This window comes from Drosophila albomicans, chromosome 2R (genome assembly GCF_009650485.2).
Source record: "Drosophila albomicans strain 15112-1751.03 chromosome 2R, ASM965048v2, whole genome shotgun sequence".
Taxonomy (NCBI): Eukaryota; Metazoa; Arthropoda; class Insecta; order Diptera; family Drosophilidae; genus Drosophila; species Drosophila albomicans.
In genome coordinates, this window is record NC_047631.2 from 12,018,277 (window position 1) to 12,038,601 (window position 20,325).

Consider the following 20,325-nt stretch of genomic DNA (forward strand, 5'->3'; position numbering starts at 1 on the left):
GCGCCCCGACTCGCCTGTCAGCTAAGCCAAACGCGAAATCAATCAACATCAACTCATGCCGTTCGCACACACACACAAAAAAACTCTTTGTACCGCCTCCATGAAAACTCATTTTCATTATCTGCTCGTGCGTTGCTGTTAGACTCATGACCATGTCATGTTGTGGCTAGCTCGTAATATGTTTTGTTTTAATAATACACTTTCTGAAAGTATTATAAATATTCTGGAGCGATTAATTTGTTTATATTTCAGATTAATGCTAAATTAATAAACATATGACAATATGATTTATTTATTTGCTATTTTAAAAGTAGGTATCAAGATTATATTTGATGATGTTGATAAACAATATGTTAAAGTTGTGGTATGGATTCATATTGCCTATTTATATTTTATATTAAATTATTATGCAGAATTATATGTTTTTTTGTGTTAAAGTACAAAGGCAAATATAGTTGAACATAGTCGAAATTGAAGCGAAATAGCAAACCGAAACATTTCTGTTGAATGGCACATTGTCGTAGTATATACAGAACTATTAATGTTTGCTTCCAATGATTCAATCGCCCACTCGCTTCGTGTTGTTTTGCTGTTTATTGGACATTGATCTAATCATTTTGTGGTTTGTGAAATTTCTTCGTTGCGTAGCAAATTGTTGCTGTGTTGCTTATCAAAAATCAATTTGCACAACATTGAGCTATAATAGTGGAACCGGAAATTTATTGCTTTCTGCTTTTTTGTCGCACTATCGGCAAGTTTGAAGAGCACTGACAATCAATCGATCAGAACAGCACAGAGTAAATTTATGCATGGAAATTCAATGGAAATACATTTCATTCTATTTGAAAGTTGTGTTGATATGTGTATGTATGTATATAGTTTTTGTTTATTGAGAATTTATTTCATTTAGCAAACGGATGCCGCACTAATTGTGTGACAGGAAGTTTAATTTCGAATATACTCGCATTCACAGCGAGAAGAGTTTTATGCAGTTTGGGGGAAAAAACCGAATCAGTCAAGTCACACAAAAATGATTTTCTAATTTCCATATGGCATAAAGTGAAACTAGGGAGGGACAATACACTTCTAAATATCCTGTAAATAATTGTATAATAGGTTTAAAAAGTTTCAATGCAAAATAAGAAAATTACTTAATGCACAAACTTCATGAAGAGTAAATTATATGCCATTTAGTTAGTCGTAATACCCTTTTCGCATATAAATAGAGTACAGGGTATTGATAAATGCGGAATAGCAGCAGCAGCAATGAAAGTCTCTGACATGACAACAATCAAACAGATACGCGCAACATTGCAGCAGAGCGGAGAGTGTGGAGGAGGATTGTGAAAATCATCAGCTGTAATTTACAAACAAACACAAACAAAAACACATCACATGCACACTCAAAGAAGGCAGCAGCCAAGAGCAGAAATTGCTGTTTGGTATTTTTTTGTCGCCCAAAAGTATGCTGCGAAAATAGTGAAATGGTCTTCAAGAGACAGCAGAAGATATTCATATGCATGTTGTCGAAAGTGAATGCAAAGTAGAGTATTTTTTTGTTTGGCTTTGGTTGTTCTTTTTTTTTCGGCTCATTCGTTGAAACAGTTTTCATCAAGAACATGGGCTGGAGCCGGATTTTTGCAGCAGTTTCAGTAGCCTCGCTGGCTGCAGTCACGTGTCCGCGATCATAATAAAATGCGACTTGACAACGGCCATAAAAAGGAGCGGCGACACGACAATGGGGCAGTACAATTTCAGTAAATCGATGACCCTAAAATTGGTATTGCAGTAGCAATAGCAGCAGCGGCAATGGCAACGGCAACGGCAGCAATGACAGCAGAAGTTGGCATTAGCATCAATGCGCGTAAACAACAAAATGCAGAAATCGCTGGCACCTCCTTTGGGGCAGGATGTGCAGCTGTAGAGCGTGCACAGAAGCATTATTCCGCCGGATGTTGTGTGTTCACTACGTGCATGTGTGTGTGTATGTGTGTAGTGACATGGCGAAATTGAGTGGACATGAAACTGACAGAACTGCTGTGGCATGCGGCAGTGAAGTCAACACCGTATTCGAGTTCGAGCACATGAGTATATTCGTAGTCCAAAACGCACCATTGATTCGGCTTGAGTTGCGCATATAGAGTCATAGTTTCTGCGAAACTTTTCTCTTTTTTCCGGTCTGAAAGCTGATGTGTTGACGCCAATTCAAGTGATTGGATTTCAAGTTGTCTAAATGACAAAAAAAGGAAATTTAATTCTATTGACAGAATGGTTTTTATACATAATCATATTTCCATGATAACTTTTAGTTTACTTTGATGTTAAAATATTCAGTTTCATTAGATAGTAGAATTTAGAAATATTCAGAAAATATTTATCATAATTCGTTTTAAAATTAGTGTAAGAAAAGAATTTATCTGTATAAAGGCCACTGTTGTTCATAGTAATAATAAACTCCTAGAAGTTAATGTTAGCTGTGTTCTTTTGAGAACTGTTCAACCATATTTTAAGTAAGCAACTTTTAAATGGAATGTTCTTGCTTTGAATGCATTTATCTTAAATTGCTGGCCTACTTATTGCTCTGGAATTGATAGAGAAGTGCAACTTGAAACAGAATTCCCCAAGCTGAAGTTGCAACATGTCAGTTAATTTGCATACAATTTCGTATTTTGAAATGGAGGGAGGCTCCATTAAAGTGGTACACGAATTTGCAAAAGCAGCCTAAAAGTCTGCAACAAATGTTTTTTTTTTCGGTCTGTTGTGCATTGTCGAAACAGTGCCATGCAACAGCAATGACAACAACAACGGCAACAATATTGACAGAGACAATGCCATAATGCAATGCAGTGAGGCATGTGCGTGTATGTGTGAATGCAAACAATTGCAACAACAGGCATAACATGCGGAAAAGTGTCAGTGTTTTCTTGGCAACAGGCGGCAACAGGCACACAGTGAGGCATTGAGGCAGTGAGGCAGGCAGGCAGTCACTCGCCCAGTTGCATAAACACTTATAGAGCCATTTCAGCATAGTCATCTAAAAGCAGTGGCATTCCATATCCATATGCACACCCACACACACACACTCACCACACCCATATATGAACTCGTACTCGCACACACATGCTGAGTGAAGAGCTCATACGTTATGGCCGCTAATGTATCTGTTTTGTGTGTTCTAACAGGGACGAATGCAAGGACGAGTGTCCTAGTGTCCCAGCACTTGGAACGTTTACGAATGAGTTGCAGAGCCCCCTTTCAGCAGACAGCATTTTCCACTGGTTGCTGTTTTATCACAACAATAAATCACTTTCAAATGTCGAACTCGTAATACTCTTGCAAAGGCATTTGAAGTTGCTGTAGCTACGCATTGAACATGTAATATTGATAGAGCTAAATGTAGGGCAACATATGCGAAAGCAAGTACAGACAACAATAGTACCCTAAAAAAGTTAATAGTTTTTGAATAGAAATAGTTTAACAAATGCCAAACGATATACATATGTATATATGTTATTAATGCATTTTTGGATGAAAATATGTTTAGTCTTAGTCTTAGTAAAATTTATAAATTGTAATACATTTGAGTCGAGAAAAAATATGAAAATGAATAAATCAACAAATAGAAAAGAAAGAAAATAATTATATTATTAATAAATGTGTGCTTTTGGTTGCTTTAAGAAACTTTTGATGCGTACATTTAATTTTTTGTTCAATCACCTTTATCAAAAGATTTTGTTATTAATATTATTATAATTATTTTTATTAATAAATTTTGCAATCGGAGTATAAAATATTCAATGGCATGCTTGTCAATTATTTTAATAAATAATTTGGTTTTTTATTAACATTTGTTTTGATTTAATATACTATTATTTTTAAATTGAAATAGACTGAACATTTTAAGTATATATTTACATAACAATTTTCTTATTTTCCGGATTATATTTTTAAATCGATTTACAAGTTTTAGCCTTAGTATCTATTGCATTGCCTAAAATCTTACATGAGTTTGTTGTAAAATAATTCCGAGAAATTGTTGAGACTTGTACTTAAACTGATAAACAAGCTCAAAAATCCAGGTATGTGTTCTCATAAAGTATTTAAATCAATATATGTTTACTCAGTTTTATTTCATACTTTAAATTTGATATACCCAAGAAGAAGTGTGTAAACATAAATCCTGTTGTATTGTACACAGCTTTCACGTCAATTTCGTTCAGCAGTTGGGCCATTGATAATCTTCGTTATTCAAGTCAATAATTGATGCTGCTTTCAATAGCCCTGAAAGTGCTTTGGCCATTTGCAGACACCTGTTGGTCAATTGCTATGTCAATTAGTTGAAAATCCTGCCTGAATAGGCTACCATCAAAGGAGAGAGGAGATGGGAGAAGAGCTTTGGGGGCGGGAATTTCATTTTAAAGTCGCTAAGGCAACAATCTGATCAACTGATTGCTCAACTGCCTGATGAAGAGACATGGGCATATTGTGTCTATCTTTGGCAACTGGTTGCATACGGTTGCTGTTGTTGTACTTGTTGTTAATGCTGGTATTTGTTGGCGGCTCACAGTTGCCACACACTCACATACTTGTTTGTTTGTGTGTGTACATACATGAAATATTTCACATAACTTTGTTGGCTGCCGCTGTGTTATCATTTAATTAAGTTTTCTTTAATTAAGTCGACATGTGAGAAACCGCAATGGCAGTCGAAGCCCTCGTTGAGCTGATGTCAGCCGGCTTGGCTCGGTGGCCAGACAAAAGCGCGCCGCATGTTGCTGCAACAAACAGCAGCACAATACGCATTAGTTGAAATTACCAAATGCAGAGTTGCCCAGGAGAAAGATTCGGCTTTTCGGTTATCGACTAAAGTCTAAATTAATTCTTTAGACTTTCTTTCGCAAAGAATTTTAAATTTAAATTTACTTTGTTAAATTCCAAATATTATATTAATTTTCCAAAATATTTATTTGAAGTCGATCATTCTCTTCATTTTCGTAATGTAGAAATACTGGGTATAACAACAAGATCCTTGTTACTACTGTGAGTGTGTGTGTGTGTGTGTGTGTGGCATCTATGCTTAATTATTAAGCGCATGCCTTCGCAACAAATGCATACAACACTTGTTCACAAATACACATATACAAATTCACACATACACACAAGTACAGAATACATGTTTATATTATGGTGCGTGTAACTGGCAACATGTCAGCATTGCAAGAAATTTTCGCGCATTTTCCTGTAGCTAAACTGCAAAGTACTTGATGAAAGCACAAGTGCCAAACATTTGCAAATCATTTACTGCATTTTCGCAATGGCGGAAAAACCATTTTCATAAGTGTTGGCGCTTGACTGTGCTGAGTTGGAGTGCCTGGAGAGGGCAATTTGAAGCGGAATTAAACTTATGTGCGAGCAAAATGGCTTTAAAGTCAGTTTCTATTAGCTACTCGTTGGTTTTTACTTAGTAATATTTATTCATATGTAACATATTCATTACAATTTACTAGCTATTCGTCTTTAGTGGCTTTACAATATTTAATAATGATTTGACTTAAATTTCTTTACTTATTTCATTTATAATTTTTATTCATTCATAATTCGTTATTATTCAAAAAGTTATCAAAATTGTTAAGTACTTTATTTATAGTATTTACTATAATTACTATATTTGACAAGCTACTCGATATTTATTCACTCGCTGTATTACTCTTCAATTACTGCTAATTCGTTCTTAATCGGAATGTGATTTTAAGTTTTCTTTTGTTTTATTCTTTATAAGACAGCCTTTCCTTAACTTGCTTGTCGCTATTTATTATTTGATTGAAGTTTTGACTAGCTGCTTCTTATATTTAATGTATAATATATTTAATATTTACTCGTTATTTACATTGTTTTGATCTTTACTTTATTTGCATCATACTCTGCAATTTATTTGTAATTTGTTATTATGTTTTCGTTTGTATTATTTTATTATTTTAAGCTCTTTACTGTACTCTATATAATACTACTCTTTACTCGTTACTTTTTACTCGTTAGTTTTACTCATTACAGTTTAAGCTTCTACTTTATTCGTCAGTTTTTGCTTGTTACTCTTCGATTATAATTATTTATTTTTAATTGTACTCCTTAGACTTAGTTTTTAATTGTTCTTGAATTTCAATCTTCTGATTACTCGTTACTCACCACTCCCGCTATTCCCTTAGTTTATCTGTTCGGGACATCTACAGGTCATGTACTCTCACTTTATCTGCCTTGTTTCGGTAATCGAGAATTGACAGCTCTGGTCTCTATTGGTCCTGTGCCAGTGACCCACAAAATGTGTGTTGCAATTGTTGCTGTATTTGTGGTCAATAATTTTCCGCTCATCTCTTATGTGTGTGTGTCTCTTTCTGTGTGAGTGTGTGTGTGTGTTTGCTTGCATTTTCATTGTTCATGTTGATGACTCCCCCGTTGACTGTTTCATTTTCGCTCGTTTGCTCATGTGTTGACAGTTCACGCACACAATGCCCATTTACATATTGAACTTTTGCATGCACTGCACAGAGACACTCACACTCATACTCACATTCACACTCATTCTGACATGCTTATGCACACACATACAGTCATGCGCTTGGTGCATAGTAATTGCAACATTTGCTGCTGCTGCTACTGCTGCTGTTGTTGCGGAGCCTCAGCTGTGGCAGCTGTTGCAGGTAGCACAATAACAATGGCCTTGCATCGAGTGCAGATGCAGAGGCAGCTGCAGCTGCAACTGCCATTGGCAGGGCAATGGGGCATGCAACATGTCCCCCATGCATTGCAGTTCCTGTGTTCTGGATACAGGCCCTGTGTACTCTCAATTGCCAAGTCAACTCACAGCCCACCGGATGCTGGACAATTGGCCTGGTTATCCTTAAAGATTCAAGGCCCCCACTCCATCCGATAATCGATGATTGTTGCGACAATTGACAAACACAATGAAGCCAAAGTTCTCAATAAAGCTTCTCTTAGTACTTAATAGACTTAACTTGGCTCTAAATGCTTTCGACATGCTCTAGGCGAAGGACAGTTAAACGTGCCGCAGCAAAATGTTACTGATATTAGCATGTGGCAACAATTGCAGCTGCTCGTTTCGCGGCTTCATGCACTATGCTAATTATAAAGAGACGAGCACTTTACGTAATAAAAGTGAAATGCCATTATGATTTGCCATTTTCAGAGCTTTTTTTTTAAATATGTAATGTACTGAAACATGAGAAATATGCTTCTGCACGTAATTAATATGAAAATAATTAATATTTGAAGACTTCGTATGGATTATTGATTTATTTGCCTAGTTTAAATACCCACTAAAATATTAGTTTAAAAAAATTCCACTTTAAAGTTAAACATTCTAGTGTTGGTGCGTATACAAGAATATTTCTTGTTAATTGTTAGAATATTTTGATTTTTTTTGTTACTAAGAAATATTCACATTACATGTTGACAAATTAAACTAATTTATATAATATCTTAACTTAAAGAATGCTTCATTTGTTAAACATGTGAAAAATATAAATTACCCACACCATACAATTAAATCATTCAAAAATATAAATCAAGGTTTTCAAATTAGAGTGAATACAGTTTTTTTTCTTAATCTAGTATTTTTCACTTTTAGAACTACAAAGCGGAGGGTATTTTTCAGTCATACACTCTGCGCTCGTTTATTTTGATTGCAATTTGAGAAAGGTTTTTCTCATCTAAAAACAAAACTATTTATAAAGCATTTAAAAAATTGAGCCGCAGAAACGAAGCAAAATGCAAAACGGCGAACCGAAAAACATGCCGCAACATAAAATATTTATGATATTGCGGTTTTTTTCTGTTGCCCTGTTCGTTGCGGCAACTTTCGGCAGTCGAAAAAAGTTGGTAACATTTCGGTGTAAAGCCATTTCAAAGGACGAACCATAAACAATTTGAGCGCAAAGTGTGTTGTGGTATTTTCTGTGAAGCTGCCACAAATGCTGTTAAATGTAATGTTAATGCCACAATAGTAGACCATAGTTTATTTCGCATCACTGTTAAATGCCACAATCATGAATTGCAATGATTATGCGGCAGTGTGAAATCATATGTTATAATTTCTTAACTTAGTCGTAAATTATTTGAGCAATGACGTACTTCGCATTCTAATAATTGAGGATAAATATCTGAGGTGAATAGAAATGATTAGATATGCAGCAAAGCAATGAAGTATTTTAAAAAACCTGCCACAAGTCATACAATATTAATGAACATTCTTCATTTTCAGTGTTGCTTGCATTATCTTTGTATTATACCACAAATATGAGTAATGAAATATATCCATTGTATAAAGACGATCCCCTGTCGCTAATCTTAATTGTTATGCTAATGTTGATATGATTATCTAAACTTAGATATAGTACGTAAAAGAAGAAAATTTAAACCATACAAAGTATATCGCGATTATTTGCCTTATGTTTAACCTAATTAACATAGAAATGGTATCATTAGACAATAAAGGAAGTTATTTAGATTTTTTTTCTTTCTTAAGTTTTCTTACAATTTTTGCCACACTCACTTTCGTCCCGAAAATCGGTAAATATGAAATAACAAGCGTAATTTTAAAGCGATTCTTGGTACATTAAAAAAAGCAATAGTCTTCATGAATTTTAAAAATTTGGTTATGATGATATATTATTATTATTTAAAAGGTTAGTTATAATTAAAATTAATAATAACGCTATTGGTAAAGCAATGATGATATATAAATTGTAGAAGTTGTTTAAGAAATAAAAAAAATGTTGTATAGGGGAATGGGCTCTTAGTTATTTTGACCGACAATCAGGTATATTTTGCACTCTATGATATATTTTGACAAAAAAAAAAAACTTAGTATATTTAATTATTTTTGGGGTATTATAATTTGGAATATGTTAGGATTAATACCGCGCTGTTTTGCTTTTATTAGAAATGGGTATCTCATAGTCGAGCACACTTGACTATAGCTTTCTTAGTTGCTTCATTGTTTTGGTTGTAATTCTGGTTTTGGTTCAAATTCTGCTCAACTCGGGGATAAATCTTTTTTAATAAGTATTTTTAACCAATTGGATGCAACTAAATATACATTTATGCATACATTTTCACATAAATTCTGAATTCATAAAAACACATATTTGTATGTTGATGGTATATTTTTGGTAAATACATTTTTTATTCGATTCATTTTGAATGTACTTCTTAATTTCTTAATATTAATGTTAACAAAATCCGAAAAAATGCAGATGTGACAGCCTAGCTACTCAGCTTCTCTTTCCATCATGTTGATGAAGTAGGCCTTTGTGGCTGCACGATTTGTTTTCCCGTTGGGGCTGCGCATCAGATCGTCTACAATGATTGCGCCGCCATTCAACTGTTTATACTTGACACTTGTTTGATGTTGCACATAGTCCACCACATCCTCAGCGGTTATTTGAGAGTCAGCTTTCCTTACCACTGCGGCGGCTGCTTCGTCACCGTTGTGTGGTGTCCAGATACCAAAGACACAGACATCTATTACGTCAGGCATCTGCGAAATAAGATTCTCTATTTCGTTCGGGTAATACATGATATTTTGGTACTTGAGCATGTCTTTTTTACGACCAACTATATAGAGAAAACCATCGTCATCCATATAGCCCAAGTCTCCACTATGGAACCATTGCTTAATATCCCGAAGTTTCTCTGTCTCCTCGGGATTTCCATAATATCCAGGCCAATGTTCACCATTGTCTACACAAATCTCACCCACTTCGTTCGGTCCCAATGCTTCGCCCCGTTCGTTAAGTATCTTCAACTTGAAGCCGTCAATCAATCGTCCAACTGAATTGGGTTTCTCATCGAAATTCCGATTTAGAGAAACATAACCGATTTCTGTAAATCCGTACACTAAATGTAAATAATCACCACCCAGACGATTTCGAATCAGATCTTGAGCTTCACGAGAACACTGGCTACCTCCGTATATAAATTGGCCTCCGTAAATTGGCTCGATCGAATTCCTTGCAATGTGATATCATTGCCATTTGAGCGGGTGTTTGGCTTAGCCAAGTGATTTTATATTTCTCAATTAGACGTAAAATTCGTGCTGGATCGAAGAGATTGTCGTCAATAATTCGACTGCTGCTATAAACACCCGAATTGACTGTAATTGCAAGTCCCGACAACCAGTCCAAGGTGCTGTTTGTATAGATAACATCATTGGTGGTAATTTTTCTGAAAAAGGAATTGCAATTAAAACGAGACTACGAATATATATTATACTTACTCTCTGAAGTATAAACTCTTACGACTATTGGTAATGGTTACCGCTTTGGGTATTCCTGTTGTTCCCGAGGAGCACAGTATGGCCAGAGTCTGATCAATGCCTTGCTCTAGTATTACAGGTTTGAAGTCCTCTTCTATAGGAGTAGCTAGCACTTTGTCTATGCTAATTGAGTCCTTATGATGATTACGCATTGTAACAATCAATACGTTGAGGTGAATTGTAGCTGTCTTGACTTTCTCGTACTCATCACCATCACAGAATATCAAACTAGGTTTCGTAATATCAAAGAGTTTGCCAACCGTCGACTCCTCATTGGTTATATTGAGCGAGTGAAAGGCAATGCCATTGAAAAAACATGCATAGGCCACAGCAAATATGTGAGTTGTGTTTCTAGCTATAATGCCCACAATATCGGTCTGAACCATTCCTAGTCTTCGCATAAAAGTGGCCACACGCATTGAATTAAAACGTAGCTCTTCACGGGTTAGCAACGTATTCTCAGAGTCTGAAATCTACTTGAAAAATTATAGTTGGAGTTCAGTTGCTTGATTTAGCATTAACTTACTTGAGCTACAAGTTTCGGATGTCGTTTCATTTCTCGAAAAATAATTTCTCCGATTGATAGATCCTCTCCAAAGTATGAACGCTTTGGATGTCCATACCAAATCTTTTCCTCCGCGTTGTACGTGGTTTCTGGCTTGAACTTCATTCTGAATGCAACAAGTACGAGTATGTCTTATTCAATGCTGCACTCTTTATATTGTTTCAGTTGCTAAAGATAATTACTTGGGATCATATTTATGTATGATCTTGTGATTATTTTTACGAGTTCATGTTTGTAGAGAGTTCGCATCGGGTTCAAAAGATAACAAAATCTAAAAACAATGAATTAATAAAAGTTAGGCTGATTTTGTTAAGTAGGTTTCTTCTTTTATCTGCAGTTGGCCAAGTGCTGCTTTTGGTTGATGATGATGTGTTGCTGGGGCACAAGGTTCAGAATGGTGAGGGAGATAAGATAAAATAAAATCTGTAATTAAATGAACTTTCTTTTTCAATATATGAAAAATTATCTGTAAAGGGCTAAAAGAGTACTTTAGAGAAGTAAAAAATGGAGTTCAAGTATTTCTCTTCGTACGCTTAATTAAATGAAGGCATCGAAATTGTTAAATATCGTATATCGTGTATCATAGTTATTTTTAATGGACTATTATTTTTATATAAAAGTGTATAATAATTGATTATAAACTTAAAAACATATAAAAAGCATTTGTTTTCAAATTTATGGATCTATAAATATTATGTAGTTTTTTTGTATACATATATTTAAATAGAAAGAATTTATTTTAAAGATGCATATCTATAAATACTATGTTTTTTTGTATACATATATTTAAATATAAATCTAAAGTTATTTTAGTTCAAGTAATATACATATGTATCTAATTTCTTTTCTATTTTATTTATTAAAATTTATTTATTAATATTTTATTTATTAATATTCTATTTTTGTAGTTTATAATTGTCTGCCGCTATGAAATGTGTGTAGGCAGAGGAAGGCATCTTCGACCCTATAAAGTATATATATTCTTGATCAGCATGAACAGCAGAGATGATATATACATGTCCGTCTGTCTGTGTCTGTTCGTCCGTCTGAATGAACATGATGATCTCAGATACTATAAGAGATAGAAATATAATTTCCTTCAAATTTTTCGCACATTTACTTCCGACCCTGAAAATTTAAAAAAATCGAATAACAATTGTAATTTTAATGTGATTCTTGGTACATTAAAAAATAACTATAGTCTTCATGATCTCGGATAAGTTGGTTGTGATCAGATAAAAATTTTAGAAGTTGTTTAAGAAATACTTTTGTATAGAGGAAAACGCCAACTTCCTAAGGGTATTAGTTGTTTTGGCTGACAACCGGGTATATTTTGCACCCTATGATATTATATATTTAAAAAAAAACATAGCTTTTTGTATATTTCATTATTTTAAGGGTTTTATAATTTGGTATACATTAGGATAATTGCCGCACTATTTTGCTTTTATTAAAAATGGGTAGCGGATATCTTGTAGTCGAGCACATTCGGCTGTAGATTTCTTACTTGTTTCATTGTTCTTATTCAGGTTTTGGTTAAAATTCTGCTTATTATAAAAAATAAAATCGAACACAAACGTTTCCTGAAACTTTTTTTTACTTTTCGATAGCATTTGTTTAGCTCTTTGGTTAATGTAAATTATGGGGCTTATCGATTTTTAATTTTTATAATATTGTCAAAAAACATGCGGTCGCGAACGTACGCAAAATGGAAGTCGTCTTTGGCTTAATATAGTAAAATGCAAAACTCTGCTAATTGAGACGGAATATTCTAAAGCAATAACTTTAGTTTTAAAATAGATTCATATAGCTTTCTATCAAGTTTATTCCCAAGAAAATATCTCCATTTATTTCTTTTTAATTTAATTAATTTCCGGTCACGAACGTACGACTTTTCAATGTTGTATTATTTATTAATTTTTTTTTTTACCACAACTTTTTTGATTAATAACTTCATATTTCTTAAAAACAAACGGATTTAACTAAATTTAATGTGTCTAATAACATTTAAAGCAAAAAATTAAAATTTTTTTTTTCAAAAATCCATGCGACGCAAGTAAAAATCGACATTTGCTATAGGTAAGGTCGCGAACGTACGCTACTTTGACAATGAATAAAAAAAGATTGGTTAGAGTAACCCTAACGATTTTTATACCCGCTACCCATAGGGTAAAAGGATATTATATCTTTGTGTAGAACAGGTAGAACGAGGCATCTCCGACCCTATAAAGTATATATATTCTTGATCAGCGTCAACAGCCGCGACGATATAGCCATGTCCGTCTGTCTGTCTGTGTGTCTGTCCGTCTGTGTGTCTGTCCGTCTGTCCGTATGAAACACTGGATCTCAGAGACTATAAGAGATAGAGCTATAAATTTTTTCCACTTCCGCCCCCGCAAATCAAAAAAATCGAAAAACAAGCGTAATTTTAAAGCTAGAGTTGCGAATTTTGGTATAGATAATAATTACTATAGTAGTTAGGATTCCTGAATTTGGTTGCGATCAGATAACAATTGTTGAAGTTATTAAAGAAATACTTTTGTATGGGCAAACACGTCTACTTACTAGGGGTCTTAGTTGCTTTGAAGGACAATCTGGTATATTGTGTCGTTTATGGTATATTTTGAATGCGGTACCATACCGATATACCAAATATATCATTTGGTATATTTTTAGTATTTTTGCAATATATTCGGTATATTTTGAGAAAAATACCGCAAAATATATATCTTTTATCTCACAGTCGAGTACACTCGACTGTAGCTTTCTCACTTGTTTATATTTAAAATATACATATATACCAAAATAACTTAATGCGAAGCAATTACAATAAAATGATGTTTTCGGTCGCGAACGTACGATTTGAACATAGATAAGAAGCCAAATAAAAATAAACAGGTAATTGAACATTTTTTCGCTCACTTTGCATTTTTTATCTTATTATTGGATTGCTATTAAGAGATTTGGTAGAAAAAATGCAAACATATCTTATGTTTTCCTTGTGAAATAATTAATTAAAAAAAATCATTTAAAAGTAGCTAAAAGTGAAAAAATTACATTTTTTCAGTTTGCAGACAATTTTTTTTTTATAAAAACAACGGAGATATGCTACGGATCCATTGTATTATAAAAATTTGGATATTTCTTTATGACATTATACAAAAAAATACGATGAATGCGAAGATTTTTTTTTCGTTCGTGGTTTACCATTTTCAGGAAATGCCCATATAATTTACACATAAATGGGTATTTACTGAATTTTAAAATTTATATTAAATGTTGATAGTATATTTGTGGCAAATACATTTTTTATTAGATTCATTTTGAATGTACTTTTTAATATTATGTTAACAAAATCCGAAAAAATGCAGATGTGACAGCCTAACTACTCACTTTCTCTTTGCATCATGTTGATGAAGTAGGCCTTTGTGGCTGCACGATTTGTTTTCCCGTTGGGGCTGCGCATCAGATCGTCTACAATGATTGCGCCGCCATTCAACTGTTTATACTTGACAGTTGTTTGATGTTGCACATAGTCCACCACATCCTCAGCGGTTATTTGAGAGTCAGCTTTCCTTACCACTGCGGCGGCTGCTTCGTCACCGTTGTGTGGTGTCCAGATACCAAAGACACAGACGTCTATTACGTCAGGCATCTGCGAAATAAGATTCTCTATTTCGTTCGGGTAATACATGATATTTTGGTACTTGAGCATGTCTTTTTTACGACCAACTATATAGAGAAAACCATCGTCATCCATATAGCCCAAGTCTCCACTATGGAACCATTGCTTAATATCCCGAAGTTTCTCTGTCTCCTCGGGATTTCCATAATATCCAGGCCAATGTTCACCATTGTCTACAGAAATCTCACCCACTTCGTTCGGTCCCAATGCTTCGCCCCGTTCGTTGAGTATCTTCAGTTTGAAGCCGTCAATCAATCGTCCAACTGAATTGGGTTTCTCATCGAAATTCCGATTTAGAGAAACAGAACCGCTTTCCGTACATCCGTACGTTGAATGTAAATAATCACCACCCAGACGATTTCGAATCAGAACTTGAGCTTCACGAGAACACTGACCACCTCCGTAAATAAGGCTACATATACTCTGTAAATTGGCTCGATCGAATTCCTTGCAATGTGATATCATTGCCATTTGAGCGGGTGTTTGGCTTAGCCAAGTGATTTTATATTTCTCAATTAGACGTAAAATTCGTGCTGGATCGAAGAGATTGTCGTCAATAATTCGACTGCTGCTATAAACACCCGAATTGACTGTAATTGCAAGTCCCGACAACCAGTCCAAGGTGCTGTGCGTATACATAACATCATTGGTGGTCATATGACTGAAGAAAGAATTGAAATTAAAACGAGAATACGAAATATATATTACTTACTTACTCTCTGAAGTATAAAATCATGCGGCTATTGGTAATAGTCACCGCTTTGGGTATTCCTGTTGTTCCCGACGAGCAGAGTATGGCCAGAGTCTGATCAATGCCTTGCTCTAGTATTGCAGGTTTGAAGTCCTCTTCTATAGGAGTAGCTAGCACTTTGTCAATGCTAATTGAGTCCTTATGATGCTTGCGCATTGTAACAATCAATACATTGCGGTGAATTGTAGCTGCTTTGACTTTCTCGTACTCATCACCATCACAAAATATCAAACGAGGTTTCGTAATATCAAAGAGTTTGCCAATCGTCGACTCCTCATAGGTTATATTGAGCGAGTGGAAGGCAATGCCATTGAAAAAACATGCATAGGCCACAGCAAATATGTGAGTTGTGTTTCTAGCTATAATGCCCACAATATCGGTCTGAACCATTCCTAATCTTCGCATAAAACTGGCCACACGCATTGAATTAAAACGGAGCTCTTCACGGGTTAGCAACGTATTCTCAGAGTCTGAAATCTACTCGAAAAATTATAGTTGGAGTTCAGTTGCTTGATTTGGCATTAACTTACTTGAGCTATAAGTTTCGGATGTCGTTTCATTTCCCGAAAAATAATTTCTCCTATGGATAGATCCTCTCCAAAGTATGAACGCTTTGGATGTCCATACCAAATCTTTTCCTCCGCGTTGTACGTGGTTTCTGGCTTGAACTTCATTCTGAATGCAACAAGAATGTCTTCTTCAATGCTGGCACTCTTTATATTGTTTCAGTTGCTAAAGATAATTACTTGGGATCATATGTATGTATGATCTTGTGATTATTTTTACGAGTTCATGTTTGTAGAGAGTTCGCATCGGGTTCAAAAGATAACAAAATCTAAAAACAATGAATTAATAAAAGTTAGGCTGATTTTGTTAAGTAGGTTTCTTCTTTTATCTGCAGTTGGCCAAGTGCTGCTTTTGGTTGATGATGATGTGTTGATGGGGCACAAGGTTCAGAGAGATGAGGGAGATAAGATAAAATAAAATCTGTATTTAACTGAACTTTCTTTTTAAATATATGAAAGTTCATCTGTAAAGGGATAAAAGAGTACTTTAGGGAAGTAAAAAATGGAGGCTTTTATCGTTTCTAAGTCTTTTTCTTCCTACGCTTAATCATTCATTTAGAAGGCATCAAATTTGTTAAATATCATATAAATATATACATCTAATTTTATGTTTTGGGTTTCTTAAAGGACTATCATTTTATATAAAAGTATATAAAAATTGACTATTAACTTATAAACAATTTATTTTAAAAGTTACATGTGCATCTATAAATACTGTTTTTTTGTATACATATTTTGTTTTTTGTAGAAAGAATTTATTTTAAAAGTTATGCATCTATAAATACTATCTTTTTTTGTATTCATATATTTATGATAAATAGAAATCTAAAGTTATTTAAGTACAAATTATATTCACATGTATCTAATTTATTTTCTATTTTATTTATTAAAATTTATTTATTAATATTTTAATTATTAATATTCTATTTTTGTAGTATTTATTTAAATACAAAATATAGTATTAGACTATCAACTGTCATATCTGTTTGCCTAGCTTTCTTATTTTGTTGTTTGATCTATGATAATTGTTTGCTTTTGCAAATATACTACTACACATTCTCTTTATTTATTAAACTAGGAATAACAATTTAGCAAAAGTCTGATGATATTCTTGCTATGTATAAGTATGTATGTTTCCTTTACGTGCGAATAAATATCAATGCTGAGGTAATGGCAGTTGGTGCGACTTTCAACGTTGTCCCCTGCGGTTGCAACTTTATTGTGTTTGAGTGTGTGCATGTGGCCATCTGTGTTTGTGTGAGTGTGGATAGTCAAGTTGGCTTTTTGTGGTCAGCACTTTGCTGAGATCTCGCCATGGAACTTGCCGCATGACACAGAATATTGCAAAGTTCATGCTGTGTGCGACATGCGACTTTGCTAGATATTTGCACAATTTGATTATCTATTTGTTGATGTGAACGAGAGATATACGTGTCTGTGTGTGTGTAAGTGTGTTTATGAAATAATGTTTATATGATATGAGTATAAATATACAGATATTGAAATTATTATTATGGCGCGCCTAAAGTTATGCAAGAAAATTGTGTGCAACAAATGCCTGAACGATGTGTTATTTATGCAGCCGGCGACTGTAAAGTAAATTTCAACAATTTGATGAATGAAATGTTAAATATTTATGTTTATCTTCGCCTTTATGTGCGTGTGTTTGTTATTTCAACTGTGTAACTTAAGACTTAATACCCTTTTCGGCAGGATCAAATGCAGCAGAGAAACAAACGAGATGCGTGTGGCATGCAATTTGCCTGCCAGCTGGACTCAGCTTTCAATTTCATGCAAACAGGTGCAAATTTGTTTAAGCAGCAAAACATTCACACTCCCATACACACTTGTATCTGACTCCGTCACAAGGACTCTGTGGTTTGATAACTTTACTGAGGGACGAAGTGTAAGGCAGAGCTCGAAGCTTAAATGCACTTCACATTGCAAGAAAAGTTGCGAGTATTTCAAATATATCTACATATATGTATATACATATGTATATTTATTTATAACACACATATGCTAAAAGTCCTGGGCATGTCCTTGTTTGTGTGTGGATGTTGAGGGTCAACTTTGAGACAACTGCCGGGGCTTAAGTCCATTTCGGCAAACAAGTTTTCTACCTTTTGCACTTTGGCATTAATATTAGCAAAGTGCGTTTGGTCTGCCAGCTGAAAGGAGAAAGCAGCTTTTGTTTCAACAAAAAACCTCAAAAAAAGAACGAATGAATGCAATAAAAATAAGTTTTGTCTCAGTGTGCTGTACTTAAAGTTACCTAGGGCAAAGCTCACAATAATGTAGAGATTTGGATGCTCAATGTTTGTGAGAAGAAAAACGTGGAACCATGGTAAATTCAAGAAAGTAGAAAATGAAATATAAATTAGAAAGAAATTGTTTAGAAGACAATGTGTAGATAAACAAGATTGAAAAGGAAATTCTGAGAATATAAATCGATTAGAGTAAAAAAGATTAAAAGAGAGGATGAAAATAGGTAGAAAATTTATTTTAAGCTATGGTTAGACAAAAATAAAGAAGAAACAATGGATTTGTTGGAAACATATGAAGCCGGAAAGTCTATATAACTATGTTATGATTACAGGGTATGCAAACATAAATATCAACACATTAAAAAAATGAAAATCTTACGAAAGTTTATAGTAAGAAGTTTTGTGCAACAGTTGAAGGCAAATATTAGTATTAACAGTTTCTGCTAGTATATCAAACTTGGCAACCAAAGTCTGTTGCACCATAAAATGGAGCATATAAATATTTTGGGAGCAGCTTAAAGTCGCAATGCGATTGCAATGCGATTGCGACTGCGATGTCGGCGAAACCGACTCAAAAACCGACATGAACGAAAGTCTGCTGACAGCTGACAGCAGTTGAAACAAAAGGCGTGGCAAAAGGCATCGAGACAAGCAACAAGACGCGCAGCGACAATAAACCATTTTTGTGGCACTTTCAAAATGGGAACGAGAAGTGGCAGAAGAGGCAGAAGAAGAACGCCAACTGCAATTGCAACATGTTTGTCTGTCTGGGCATTGTTTTTCTTAGCTGTGATTTTGGCTTTGGGGCACGCAGCGACGTCTGCAACTTCAGCTCATAATGAGACGGCACATGCAACAGACATAGAAACAGAAACATAAACGGAAACCGAAACAAAGTGACGCTAATCAAGCAAAGATGCAACATGGCAACGTGCTGCATAACCATAGCTTCATTAAATGACTGACTAAGTGTTCTGTCCAGCTTTGCATCGCACAACTGGTAATTAAATATGTGTGTGCTACATGTTGCCACGCACACATAACATAGTTGCAACCTGACGCCTTTAGCTTTCTTAATACATCATGCGAATGTATTTGGCTTTAATCCTGCATGCAATTACGCGTATGTTTTTATTGTTATTTGTGTTGCAATATTTAATTTAGCTCATCAACTGTGCACACACGCACCGACATCTATCTACGTGTGCTCGTTAAGTAAACTCCTGCTGCTGCTGTGTAAATCCTGTACAAAATTAAAGCTTAACAACCAGTGTGTGTGTGTGTGTGTAAAATTATTTGTTTTTAATGCTAATGTCTTTGCCGGCGTATACGTAATATCTGATTACTCATACGCAACGGCAAATGAAATCTTTGTGGCAATCGTATGACAAAATTATGACAGAACAATTTGTCAAGCCGAACAGTCACTCGCTCACTCACTCAATCAATCAATCAATCTTTATCAACTGCTTTGGCACTTGGCGCCTAAGCGGCATTAATAAAATGTTTGCGTTTGCGTCGCATCCTCTGCTTATGGCGGGGTGGCAAGGACAGTCATTAACGCGCTTTTGCGCTGCCGTTGCAAGTACAATAAACGCGTTTAATGCCGAAACTTGTCAATGATCGCAGCTCGTGGCTCGTGCTTATGGCACCTGTCATTTGTCACAGCTACCTCTGCACTTAATATCTTCCATTCTCCCCGTAATAAAATCCATATTAGAATTTAATCGCGTGTTAAGCCGTAAGTGAAATGAGCGCTGCTCTTAAAATTTTGTGGAGCAAGGCTTCCGCTTTTACGGTATCAATAAATTTGATGCGAAGGTGGGGGAAGGCCTCAACTTGAAGTCGAAGTTATCTCAGTGATAGTTTTGCCAGGTTTGCCAAACCGAGTCATTGCCAAGCAGCAAAGTCGCAGTTGCAATAAAAATAAGTAGGAAACTCGAGTGTGCTCGACTGTAAGATACCCGCTACACATTTGCAATATAAGCAAAACAGTGCGGTATTATCTTTAAAATGTATTTAATTAATTTACATAGGAATTACTAAAACATACCGAAAACTATATTTGGTATCGATATACTATAACATTCTAAATATACTATAGAGTACCAAATATACCAGTACAAATATACCAGCCAATTAAAGCCACTAAGATCAGATT

General features: G+C 34.7%; 1 protein-coding gene across 1 annotated transcript; it reads right to left on the reverse strand.

Moving 5' to 3' along the window:
• Positions 1-9,190: 9,190 nt before the first annotated feature.
• On the reverse strand, positions 9,191-16,005 carry LOC117573339 (luciferin 4-monooxygenase-like). Its single transcript, XM_052007826.1, has 4 exons — positions 15,862-16,005; positions 15,297-15,808; positions 14,289-15,241; positions 9,191-9,291 (listed from the first exon to the last, which is right to left on the reverse strand). Exons 1-4 carry the CDS (start codon positions 16,003-16,005, stop codon positions 9,284-9,286), a joined length of 1,617 nt encoding a protein of 538 aa, XP_051863786.1. The 3' UTR covers positions 9,191-9,283.
• Positions 16,006-20,325: the final 4,320 nt, after the last annotated feature.

Coding starts and splice junctions, on each gene's coding strand:
- LOC117573339 (XM_052007826.1), bottom strand. CDS start 16,005: ATGAAGTTCAAGCCAGAAACCACGTACAACGCGGAGGAAAAGATTTGG. Junction 15,809..15,861: donor ATCCGAAACTTATAGCTCAA/GTAAGTTAATGC, acceptor TTTTTCGAGTAG/ATTTCAGACTCTGAGAATAC. Junction 15,242..15,296: donor ATGATTTTATACTTCAGAGA/GTAAGTAAGTAA, acceptor TTCTTTCTTCAG/TCATATGACCACCAATGATG.